This window comes from Vicia villosa, unplaced genomic scaffold, assembly GCF_029867415.1.
Source record: "Vicia villosa cultivar HV-30 ecotype Madison, WI unplaced genomic scaffold, Vvil1.0 ctg.003093F_1_1, whole genome shotgun sequence".
NCBI lineage: Eukaryota > Viridiplantae > Streptophyta > Magnoliopsida > Fabales > Fabaceae > Vicia > Vicia villosa.
Genome location: NW_026706111.1, coordinates 87679 through 100763, shown reverse-complemented (window position 1 = coordinate 100763; position 13085 = coordinate 87679). Strand labels below are relative to the sequence as shown.

General features: G+C 36.1%; 1 protein-coding gene across 1 annotated transcript; it reads right to left on the bottom strand.

Moving 5' to 3' along the window:
* Window positions 1-4455: 4455 nt before the first annotated feature.
* On the bottom strand, window positions 4456-4959 carry LOC131640401 (uncharacterized). The gene has a single exon (XM_058910800.1). The coding sequence runs from the start codon at window positions 4957-4959 to the stop codon at window positions 4456-4458; it is 504 nt and encodes a 167-aa protein (XP_058766783.1).
* Window positions 4960-13085: the final 8126 nt, after the last annotated feature.

Genomic DNA, 13085 nt, shown 5'->3' with positions numbered 1-13085 from the left:
CTGGGTTTCCTCGCTTAGCGACGGGTATGCTCGCCTAGCAAGACCTCGCTTTGAACTTGCTCTGTCATGGCTAAGCGAGACAGTCAGCAATTCCTTCAGGCTATGTGCCTACTTTCGCCCTAACTTCTTCCAGAATGCACAATCCAATCTGCGGCCTTTCTAAAAAATCCAACCCTTTAAGCTCTCATCCGAGCCTCCAACAGTTATTGCTACTTTGGTTAAACGATTAATATAGTTGCACATGGTCTCCTTATTTCCCTGCGTGACTCTACTTAGTACGACCATGGAGGTTATTTTTCTCTTCCTAACAGAGAAATGGGTGGTGAAAGCCTCAGACAAGTCAGACCAAGAATTTATGCCCTCTTTCAAAAGGGACTTCTACCAGGCTAGGATCGACTCAGTTAAGGTCAGCGCAAAGAGTTTGCACTTTACATTTTCGTCGACATGGTAGTAGTCGAGTCGCTCATCCATATGCTCGATGTGCTCGTCTTGATCTCTAGTCCCGTTATAACTCTGGAACATTAGAGGTTTCTCCATTGACTTTGGGATCATGCTTTCTAGGATAGAAGTGGACATAGGGTTCTTCTTCTTCTACGGATGGGCGAGAATATTTTCTCAATACCTTTCTCTCATTCTAGGATGACGAACTTTGGAAGGAGCATGACTACCTCTTCCTCCTCTCGTATTAGGGGAAGGAGTATGGAACATGTGTCATCGACGGTTAGAGATTTTTTGACATATTCTGGATTTCTTCTTGTCTCATGAGCAACTATTTTTGTTGAATCCACCTCTTGCACAATGTTGTTCTTTGGATTGACATTATGCACACTTTCTTCGATATAAGTTAGCATGTCCGCCAAGGCCTAGAATTTCTGTTGGTGAACCATCTTGTATATGTTGTTCAACGAGTCATTTGCTCCTTACAGACCAAGAGTAGCCTACAAGAGTTGAAATTCGAGGAGTGCATCTTGTTCGAATATTACAAGAAGTAGCAGAGGTTTAAATAAAGGTTTGCATAGGTGGAATAATGATGTAAATCAAAGATGGAGAAGGTTGAGGCATTCCTTGACTCGCTCTAGGTTTGACAAAGTTTTGTGGTGGAAGAACAAGAGGAGTGGCAGTTAATATTTGATCTCCATTCCTTTTAGGAGGAGGAAAAGGATTCCTAGACGCTTCAACAACTATAATGACTTGATGTTGAAAGACAGAGTGAGTGGCTTTGGAAGCTGCCATCGTTTGACATATCTGATTGAATAGAGATTGACTTAGAATTTGATGGAATCGATCCCGAAATGGAGATACGCGCTTCTATTGAAAGAGGTCTATATTTCTATTGGATGCGATTCAGTTGAATCAAGAAACATTAGATAGTAGGGATCGCAAGAATTAGAGTCGATTCCCACAAACAACGTCAATGTTCTTTTTTAGAACTAGATGTTCAGAGAGGAGGAATTCATAGTTTGTAGCGGTTGTGTGAAACATTTGATACAGTGGAGAGAAGAATAATTTGCAAGGTTAACACTACAACATTTAAGTCAGTAAAAAAGTGAAAAATAAAATTTAAATAAAAAAGGATTCTACTTTAGATTTTCTCTTTGTTTTTCTCTCCTTCCTTATTTATTCTTTTTATCTTTCTTTTAATTTTATTCTCTTTTTGATTATATTTTTATTTGTTAATGACGAGTGAAAGTAAAATTAAGAGTGAAAGAGAAGATTCAACTCCATTATATTCATTTGTTCAAAAAAAAACTCCATTATATTCATACAAAATTCATTTAATATTTTTTTAGATTATTCTGATTGTATGGTTTGCAATTTTATGTACACCCTGTATAAATATATAATAATTTACGAAGACAAATGTAGGAAAGAAACGTGCCACTTAGATCATCTCCAATGGTGCAACTCTTTTTTGAGTTTTTTATGGGTCCCACCAGTCATATCATCTCAAAATAATTTATTTAATATTTATTTTATTAGTGTAATTTTTTTTTTGTTTTTTTTTGAGTAATCAAGAATCAATAAAAGGAAGAACAAAGGGTTCTCCAATCCTGTTTACACAAAAGCGGACAAGTCCTCTAAAACAAAGAGAAAATACCAACCAATTCTAGCTACGATAGGAACAAAAGAGGATCCTTTACAAATTCGTAAAAACTATAATTGGAATTAGAATTTTCTCCCAAAAAGGACCACTTCCAAGCGAGCAACTTTACATTCCACACCGTATTATCAACATTAATTCAATGGGTCCCACAACTTTACTTCATAAACTAATTTGATTGGGTACCACAATTTTTTACTAGTTGCATTGCAATGCAACTCTACTATGACATGACAAATTGATTGAATAATTAATTATTATATTGATGTCTAGTTGGAGAACTCATTGAAAAATACTACCATTAAAGATGCTCTTAGCTTTACGTGATTAGACTTTTTAACTAAGCTTATACTTTAACAAATCTATCTTCATCAAGAAAAGACTTATAATTCATCAAATAAAATGAAATAATTGCTCGAAACAAAAAACAACATTGACCTTGTCTTCATCGGCGACACTTGTATTCTGTGGTCGTGGCAGTAGATTTTTCTAGTGGGACCCACATAAATGTTGAACTCGTAGCAGAAACGACGGCTCAGCCACATAATTCCCGACAGTTGCATGGTTCACAACTTCACATGATTATTAATAAAAAAAATATGTGTAATTTATTTGATGATAAAGTACTAGCTTTTACTTTTTCTTCACTTCCTATATTACCTCTTAGGACGAGGCTTTTTATCTTTTACTTCAACTTGTTTGTAAATTGCTTTCAATTCAATTAAAGTATATTTCATTTTTGGTTGTTAATAGAACATTGTCCGTGAAGGTATAGAGTTTTGCCTGTGAAGAAGATCAATTACAGACTTTATAATAAAACACCACCGTGAAGGTATAGAACATTGCATGTGAAAGAAGAAACATTAACAATTAATTTGGAATTGGAATTAATGGAATATTACACCATATTTGATACAATATATATCTTAAGGTAGAATAAGAAATGTGACTGATGCAGAAACCAACTCTTCCGATGCGGTGGCGAGAGTTTTCGGTATAGCGGAATAGAAAAAATACAAAGCAAACACTTCAACACTAAATTGGTGATGTTTTAGAAATGTGGTTTTACATAAGAATGAGACAATACATGTATCCAACGTGCGAAAATGTTTATATGCGTCCTTTGGTAGCAACTTCCTTTGAGTGATTCGGCGTGCGATGCAAGAGTCATCCGACCACATCTAATTGTCCTATCCTAATTTTTTTCCAGGGTCATTCATTCATCGCATTTGCATCATTAGTCGGTCATTAGGGTGACCAAAAGTCAACTTAGGTTAACATTTGCATCATCTAAAAGTAAAAATACCTGTAATCTTATTTTATACATTTTTATTTACTTACATCGCCTCATGCATTGTGCGAAGTTGATCAAAGTTCAATCAGAATAAAGTTTTGGTTCTACAGACCAGTAAAAACGATTCAACACTGTGCGTAAAATTAATGGGCGAAATATTTCGAGTTTTGACCTATACCAGACTCTTATATGAATCTACGACACAAGTAGGTCGTGCTGGTGGGCTCATTTTACTTTTTTCGACTATTATGAAGTCACATTTTGATCAATCAGAATCTGTTTAATCAGATATTTTTATTTATGATTTTGATCATTTCTTGTCTGGTTTACTGAACTTTGTAGCGTGTGGATTATTTTAATGTGTTCATTTTTTTCCGATTTAGCATGTGTCTAATTTTATTCATTTTCGGTCTCTTTTTTTATTAAATTTTAAAAAAAAAGCTTTCATCGATTTTAGTTTTCTTTTTTAAATCTATTTTCATTTGATAATTAGTCATAAGGGACTTTTGTGTTAATTTGCACTATTTGAAGCCCTATTTCACTAACTATATATGGCAACGTGAGAAGAAAAATGGGATCAACAAAACCCAATTGTTTTTGCGATTTTCAAAAATTGTTTTTAAAAGGTCATTTTTGACTTGGGGATCTATTCATCCTTTTTAGATAAGTTGTTGTCGTGTAACAGGTACAAACTCTAATCTTAGCTGACAGAGTTCCAAAGAATGTTTCTATATTATCCTTAAATATACCATCAAAAGTTTTATATGTGTTGCACTTAATCCAATTATGACTTGGAAACCACCAATTAACTTGCATGAGGGGGTTGAAAATTGATGTCAAAACATTTAATAATTATAATCTCGTGAATTGAAGAGTACATGTGCCCTTTCTAAGAAGTAGATGCAATATAGACCAATTGATTTTTTTTTGAAGAAATGAAATTGTATTAATTTCCACAACAATTAAGTACAAAGTGGCCCATAGGGCCCAACAAGTGCCTACCTAAGCAAGACAAAAACAGACCAACTACAAACAAATGGCTCACCACGCAGGGGACCTCCTAAATCACCAACAACTTTGCAATTCTATCTCTATATTTTGGACACTCCCAAATTCTATTTACAGTATTATCTATAATGCTATCCACTACAAGACCTTCCCTATAATCTCTATTAAACACCTTTTTATTTCTTTCTATCCACACGGCGTAGATCATTTCCGCTATCGCAACCTGTACAAACTTGCTCCTCCAATTCTTGCTCCTGCAGATTCTTTCTAGCCATTTTCTTTCTTCGCTCCACCCTTGGACACTATGATTAACATTCAGCCATCCCAAAACTGTTTCCCATATCTTCTTAGTGTAGCAGCACTCAAATAAAAGATGTTGCACATCTTCATTACACCTGCAGAACAAGCACTTCAGGTCAGTAACAACACCAAACTTGCCCATACGGTCCTTTGTCGCTAGCCTGTTTTGGCATGCCAGCCAGAGGATAATCACCGCGCGGGGTCTGGCTCGATTCCTGCACACCAGCACCCTCCAATCCACTTTAGGTAAATGCATCATTTGCTTTTTATACAAAGCACCGGTTCGGAAGCCATTACCTATGTACACAAGCCTGTGGTCATTTCTAATATTCAGCACCTATTTGGTAATCCAAGAACTACTTCCTTTAACTCCCATCTGCAAAACATTGGCATTCTTTATGTAATACATGTGAATCCAGCGAACCCAAAGTGTGTCAACTTTACGGCATAGGTTCCATAAAAGCCTACTCAAGCAGATTTTATTCCAGATTTGAAAATTAATAATTCCCAGGCCCCCATGCTTAACCGGCGTATAAACCTTTTCCCATGACACGGGAGATCTTTTCGTAATGCTATCCGTCCCCGACCAAACAAATGACTGACATTTTGCTTCCAAGTGTCGTATTACCCCTTTTGGCAGCGGAAGGCAACTCATCCAGTAATTGGCACAACCAAATACCACACTCTTTACCAGCTGCACCCTGCCTGCATAGCTCAGCATGTGTGAGCTCCAGTGGTTCATTTTGACACCAATTTTCTCTTCCAGGGCCATGCACTGATTGTTGTTCAGCTTTCTGCTCGCCAGAGGAATGCCTAGGTACTTAAACGGTAGCTGGCCCCTGGAAAAACCGATGATTCTTTCAAGACTACATATGTCCCGATCCTCCATACCTCCACAAAAAAGCTGACACTTGCTTGGATTCACCTGCAAGCCAGTAGACCGAGAAAACTCGTTAAACTTGCCCATCATGAGCTGAACAGATCTGCAATCACCCCTGGAGAACACCAGAAGATTGTCCGCAAAGCTAAATTCCACCAAGTTAATCTTCCTGCATTTGCTATGGTGCTGAAAACCACGAGTATCTTTCAGACAGTCCAACTTTCTATGAAGGTACTCCATAATGATCACAAACAGTAAAGGGGAAATAGGGTCGCCCTGCCGTAATCCTCTTGCCGCTTTCATTACCTTAGACCTTTTACCTTTTATGTTAAACTGATAGGATACAGTAGACACTGCCAGCATAATCCATTTGATAAATTTTCTCGGGAAGCCAACTTCAGCCAGTATGCACTTCATAGCCACCCAATCAACAGAATCGTACGCTTTTTTGATGTCCATCTGAACCATGCATCTAGGTAGTCCACCTTTCCTGTTATACCCCCTTACTAGTTCATACGCCATAAGGATGTGATCGTGGATCTTCTGCCCGGGACCAAAAGCAGCTTGGTTCTTGCTAATGACGCTGCCTAGAACCTTGTTTATTCTGCTAGCCATAATCTTTGACAAAACTTTGTAAACAGTCGTATAACACGATATAGGACGAAAGTCCTTGATCTTAGTAGCATTATCATGTTTAGGGATAAGAGTTACCAGAGTTTTGTTGAGCCGGGTATCCAACTTGCCATCTTCAAAGAAAGCTTGCACAGTTCGCAACATATCCTCTTTTATCACATGCCAAGACTTTTTGAAAAGATTTGCACCGAATCCATCCAGCCTTGGCGCAGTAAGATCCCCAACACTTCTAACAGCATCCCACACTTCCTTTTCAGACACAGGGCTAACCAACATGACCCTTTGATCCACATCAAGCTGCTTGCCTTTTCTAATTGCCCCAACATCCACCCCTGTCGAATTATTGCTAGCAGTGCCCATAAGATCTTTATAAAAATCCAGGATCTCTTTTTCAATAGCTTCATGAGTATCACATATATCACCATTCTCTTTGTACAGACACTTAATCTCTTTCTGACTATTCTTTTCCTTCAGAGTAGCATGGAAGTAATTAGTATTACCATCCCCCTTTCGAATCCACTCAATCTTTGCTCTTTGTCTTAACATATGCTCCTCCACATCATTAAGGTTCAACAATTCTCCTAATATCGCCTTCTCCTTCTTAATGAGCTCAATGTTCATTTTATCCATGCTTAGCTGATTCTGCACAGTATTAAGATCAGCCCTTCTCTGTTCAATCTGACTCTTGATGCTCAGCAAGGGTTTATGAAGCTTTTTGATAGTATGCCTCAGCCTCATAAGTTTGTTCCACATCAAGGTACTTGGCTGGCCCTGAACATGTCTTTGCCAGTTCAGTTTAACCTCATCATTGTACCCCTCAACCTCAGTCACAACATTGATGAATTTGAAGTTCCCAGGTTTTCTCTCTATCTTATCCTCTCCTTTTATACAGATTAAGGCATGATCTGACACCCCTGGCTCCATGATATACACTGTTTTATCACTATTCTTCTGGATCCATTCCAAGTTACCAAGTACCCTGTCTATGCAAGAGTATATAGCTCCTTCAGAATGCTTATTGAACCAGGTGAATCTATCCCCTTTGCTATCCAACTCAAAGAGTCCAGTTGAGTCCATCATTTTCCTAAGGTCTATAAATTTACCTTCTTTGACCACAGTACCACCAATTCTGTCTTGGAAACCCAATACATTGTTGAAATCCCCAAGTACAATCCAAGGCCCCTGTTGATTTTTGCCAATATTATCTATATCGTTCCATAATTCCTTCCTCCTCTCAAGCTGGTTTGCAGCATAAACTGCAGTGACCCATTGAACAAACACACCATCAGTATTATACATCCCACAATGTATCAGTTGGTCAGTCTTGTAAACCTCCTGCATTTTAACTCTACTATCTTGCCACATGAACCAGATCCGGCCATTCGTATGTTCACTGTAATTATCAAACACACTCCAAGTATCACCAATATTTCTCCTGCAGCTTGCAGCCTTATCCACTTTCACCCTAGTTTCAATCAAAACAGTAATCATAGGTTGTAGCTTTAAGAGACGGGAGCGAATCTCTTTCTGCTTAGCTACTTTGTTCAGCCCCCTTACATTCCAAGATATGATCATGGACCCCCAGGGGGTTGCACCATCGGGTCATTCCAATCCCTTAGTGAGTTAAATCCATTTCTGCTAAAGATAGTCTTATCAATCTCATAACTCTTTTTACCTTTGTCTCTGATGCCATTCAAGACTTCTGTCCAGCTACCCTCATCTTCCTTTTGACTCGCTTGCTTCTCCTGGTCATTAATGCCCTTTTCCATCTGTGTTTCAGATGCCTCCACCAAAGGAGTAGTATCACTATGCAGACTAGCCTCCTCTTGTTCCTTCTACTTTGTTTTCTGCCAAACCTTGATTGTGTTTTTCCTTTCCACCTGACAAATATGTTCTGCTCGCTGACATTTTTCGCAATACTTTGGTTTCCACTCGTACTCAACCTTTTGCTTGCGTGCCTTGCCCTCATAGCTAATCACAATTTCCTCTTGCATCTTCTGCGTAATGTCGACTTCAACCAAGATACGAGCATACGTAACTCTTAGTTTTCTAGCGGTGCACTCGTCTGTGAAAAGAGGATTACCTATGACACTACCAATCTTCCCAAGGCTTCGTTCCCCCCACATCTGAATCGGCAGCTGCGGAAACTTTACCCAGATTGGGATTGTGCGTAGCATATCTCTCTCCATCGAGAAATCCGGCCTCCATTCCATAATCACCATGGGCATGTTACGAATGGTGTATGGACCTTTCAACATTACTGCTTCACGTTCTTCATCATTCTTGAATTTCAGGATGAAGTACCCTTCATCATTATAAAACATCTCAGTTAGCTGCACAAAACACCATTCCTTAATCATGTAGTTCTTGACTGCGTTCATGCTTAGATTTCCCCCAATTGCATACATGATTAACGACGTCTCCCAAAACCTAATTTCACCCGCAACATCATCCTCAACAATCTCCACCACTGGATTACCATTAACAATGGTAGGAGCCACAAATGATAGAGCTTTCCCATTCATCGTTACCCTATTTCCTCGAATGACATCAACCCAGAGCTTCGTATCACCAGAATTCGCCTGATTCTCCTTCGTGTTCGCGTCGCTAGGTTTTGAGGTATCCCCCCGATTCAGGGTGATACTCTCTTCACCCACGTTGACCTCTGTTACCATCCTCAGCACTTCTTTCAGAACCATCACATCTTCAACCGCTGCCGTTGCTACCTCCACAGGACTTACCGTCGCCGGTGACAGAGAGACCTTTTTCGGTCGTCCCCTTTTGCGTGACGCCATATAAAATGATATAGAAAGCAAATGATGTAGACCAAGTGATTAACATTAAGGATGTCTATCAAAGTCTATTTTACCATTTTGAAATCTGATATCAGTTGTTGTGTTTCAAGTTTTCTAAAGAAGAGTCAAATATATTTTTGGTCCTTAAAAAATCTCAAATTTTATTTTTAGTCCCTATTAGAAAAATGACAGTTTGATCCCTTCAAATTTTTTATTCATGTAATTTTAGTCCCTGCTATTTTCTATAATTTTGAAAATTGTTATATTATCCTTTAACTTTTAAATTTTTGAATAACTTTTTCATACATGTTTTGAACACTGTAAAATATTTATTTATCAAATTTTAGAATTTTTTAAAATGACAAGAATTAAATATGAATTTTTTAAGTTTCAAAAGATTATGATAAAAGTAATGAAAATCTTGACTTAGAAATCAAATTTTGATTTTTTTTCAAGAAGCTTTTTATAACGTTCTAAACATGTCTGCAAAAAAATTATTCAAAAATACAAATTAGTTTAACAGTAGGGATTAAAATTACGTGCTAAAATTTTGTAAATACCAAAACACGCCATTTTGTTTTATAGGGATCAAAAGCAAAATTTGGTAATTTATAGGAACCAAAATTCTATTTAACCCTCTAAAGAATTATTAAAATGAGAGTCATGATTAAATTCTAAATTTTAGAGCTCCAACTTCTACCAACAAGTATGAATAAGCTTTCGTACCAAGTTGTCAAATTTTATGCAAAACAATTGCTCCATCCAATTTCAGAAATGTAAGGTGTACATGCATATAAGAAATAAGTGGTTTGCAGTTTCCATGCCATGATTTCAAAGAAGGCACCTCAAAAACTATATGTATTCCCATTTGAATCGGGTTGTCTTCTGTTGCAATAACATTATGAATTAACTTCCAAATCACTAATGAATTAGTAGGTGGAAATGTAGGGATGCCAAATGAATTTTGTCAAAGAAGACTATATGTGATCCCTCTTGATATATTCCTAGGAATATTTAAAAGATAGATCACTATTTGTTGATCATGTCCAAATGTGTTTATCTGTATTAGTATTATCAAATGAAAAGTTAATCTTCAAAATGTCTTTGACAATTTCAAGAGCAGAAATGGATGAGCCATAATAAATATTCCAATTGATGCCTTGGATGATTAAATTGAACTTAGCAGTTTGCTTACATTGAACATCCACTAGAAATGATAGGTGAAAATCTTTAATTTTGTATTGCAACCAATTATTAGTCTATAAATTAATATTCTTCCCATTACCAACCTTCCATCTACAATGTTCCTTCCGAAAGGAAAATGAATGCTTAGTACCAAAAATATTGAAGAAAAAAATATTATGCATGATTGATTTTGTCTCCGATGTATCTACTAATAAGCATTAATAAAGACCATTGATTATTGATAGTTAACAACTTCCAACAGAGAGATAAACAACCAACTTTATTTATTGTATTAATGTCTCTCAGACCAATACCTCCTTTAGACAAAGGTGAGCAAATAACCTTCCAAAATGTAGTGATTAGATTTCTAGTGTCTATGCTACATGTACAGACAAAATTTATGATGCACGAATATAGTTTGTTAAAAATATTGATTGGTCATTCATAAATCCTTAGAATATACAGAAGCATTCCTTTTATAACTGACTAAATCAGTTGAATCTACTCATCATAGAAAAAAGGTGGACCTTCCGAGTAGCTAGCTTGACAAATACTTTATCTTATATGATCTAAAGATTATGAGTTCTAGGTTTACCTTTGAATATAGGAACTCCAATATAGTTAAATGGTGTCTGTCCCATCGTGAATCCAAGCATATCTGCAATGTTCCTCAACCTAGATTCAGAGTATCTTCACCATAAAGCTTACAATTAGTTGGATTAACGTGTTATCTAGAATTCTAACCATATTATTGGAGGAGATGGTTAATGACTTAAGCATTTTTTCTGGTAGCTTTGCAAAATATTATAAGGTCATTTGCCAAAAAAAATGTGATTAAGAATGATTGTCTTGCCAACTGATCCACATCTCAACTTACCTTGATCCACCAACATAGATAATTGTCGACTAAGTGCTTATTCAACAATGCCGAAGAGAAAGAGAGACATATGATCTCTTTGCCTCAGTGCTCTAGAGAAAGAAAAAAATCTTCCAGCTTTCCCATTTATTATGATTGATAGTTTGGCTGAGTGTAAAATGGCAAGAATCTAATTACAAAACTTTTGATCAAAGCCAAATTGAACAAGAACTTTAATAAGATACTGCCAATATAAAGTATCAAAGGCTTTTTCCAATATCTTTATTCAAAGTCATACTACATCCAAAGGATTTCTTGTCCAAAACTGGCCTTGAATATGCAATGCCTTATCAAACAAAACTTGAGCATTTTTTCCTCCAATCCAAGATCATCGTTATAACTTACATAACTAATAAAAATTTGTATGTTGTTAACTTCGTCAGTAGCTTGAGTGACTTTAAGATGAATATTGTCAAATGTCTCCTTATTCCATTTTTTCAGAATATGTTTAAGAGATCTTAACTTAGCAGATAAAACAAACATAAGCCAACCCACCACACTAGTATTTCAATTATTAACAATTAGTTGTCTATATTTACCATCTAGAGTCCAAACCTTCAGAATTTTGAATGGTCTAACCGAATCAAATTTGTCACATGGAGAAGAATAGAGTAATGGAGTGAGTGATTCTTGATCAAACTGGAGAAATTGACTGTGTTCCAGTTGTCTAGCCAATTTTAATTACAAATGACTCTATCAAGCCTAACATAAGAGTAAGTACCACTTTTCCTCCCATTGGTTCAAGTGTAATTATTATAATTTGTGTCAATATGAATAAGCTCATTTTGATTTGTCCAACTAAGAAATTCGTTGTTGGAAGTTTTTCTTGGAGGACATCTACCAAATTTCTCATGGGAACCAATAGCTACATTGAAATCACCTATCATGTACCAAGGGTTAGGATTGACATGTTGAACTCTAATGGAAAACCATGCATCCTCATTCACATTTGAGCATGTGTAATATTCAAATTTTCAAGTCTAAAATATGGCGCCAAAACAGACAAACGCAGGAGCAATGGTTTAATATTTCATGTCCATTCACTCTAAATTTTGTTGATTTCCTCCCTTGATTTGAATTTAAATTCAAAATAGCCACATACCAAAGGAGTTAAATCCCAATTAGTAATTGAAATCCATAATTTCACGAGTTTATCACGCAATTCTGATGCCTCCAATGACACGTTACCTTTACTAGTGATCAATCTCCCATGTAAATTACTCTTACAGCGTTTGAGTTCTGCTTTGTAAGTCTCTTCAAATATCTTGATCGAGAGACGTTACCTTTGAAGAAAGACTTGACAAAATTAAAAAAAAAAAATTATATGTCGCATGCATTTTGAAGAGTTTGTGCAAGAAATTATGTTATTCTTGGAGTTGAGATGAAGACAAAACAATCATTCGAAAAATAAGAATCGACCATAAAAAATCTCAATGCCAATGATGAATAACCAACAACCGATAACTACATCTTCGATGTTAGTTCAAATATGCTTGTATTACGAGATGATGCAGTTGGACAAACAACTAACCATACCTTTCATTATTATATAAAATATATCTTTCATTATAATATGAAATATGTTGATATGTTCATGCATTCCATGAAGATGTAGATGAATAAACAAACAACCAATGACTTACAACCTTCACATGTCTTACATAAGACATGTTTATATATTACACCAACATATGGAAGAAGAACACAAAAATAAACCCACAACAAGCATACAATACAAGCATACAATATAATTCAATTGATAAAAAATATTGAGAGTAATATGCTAAATATCTTTAAAATATTTTAAATTGTTATTTTTTACAAACAAAATATCCTCTAGAAATTAATCTATCGAGTTGATAAAGTTATTTCCAAAAGAAATTAACAAAATTACGGGCATATGACTAGGTTCGATCTCAAAGGCCTTTCATTAAGTTGGAAGAAATTTCTTTCTCATTTAATTCAAATGCTCT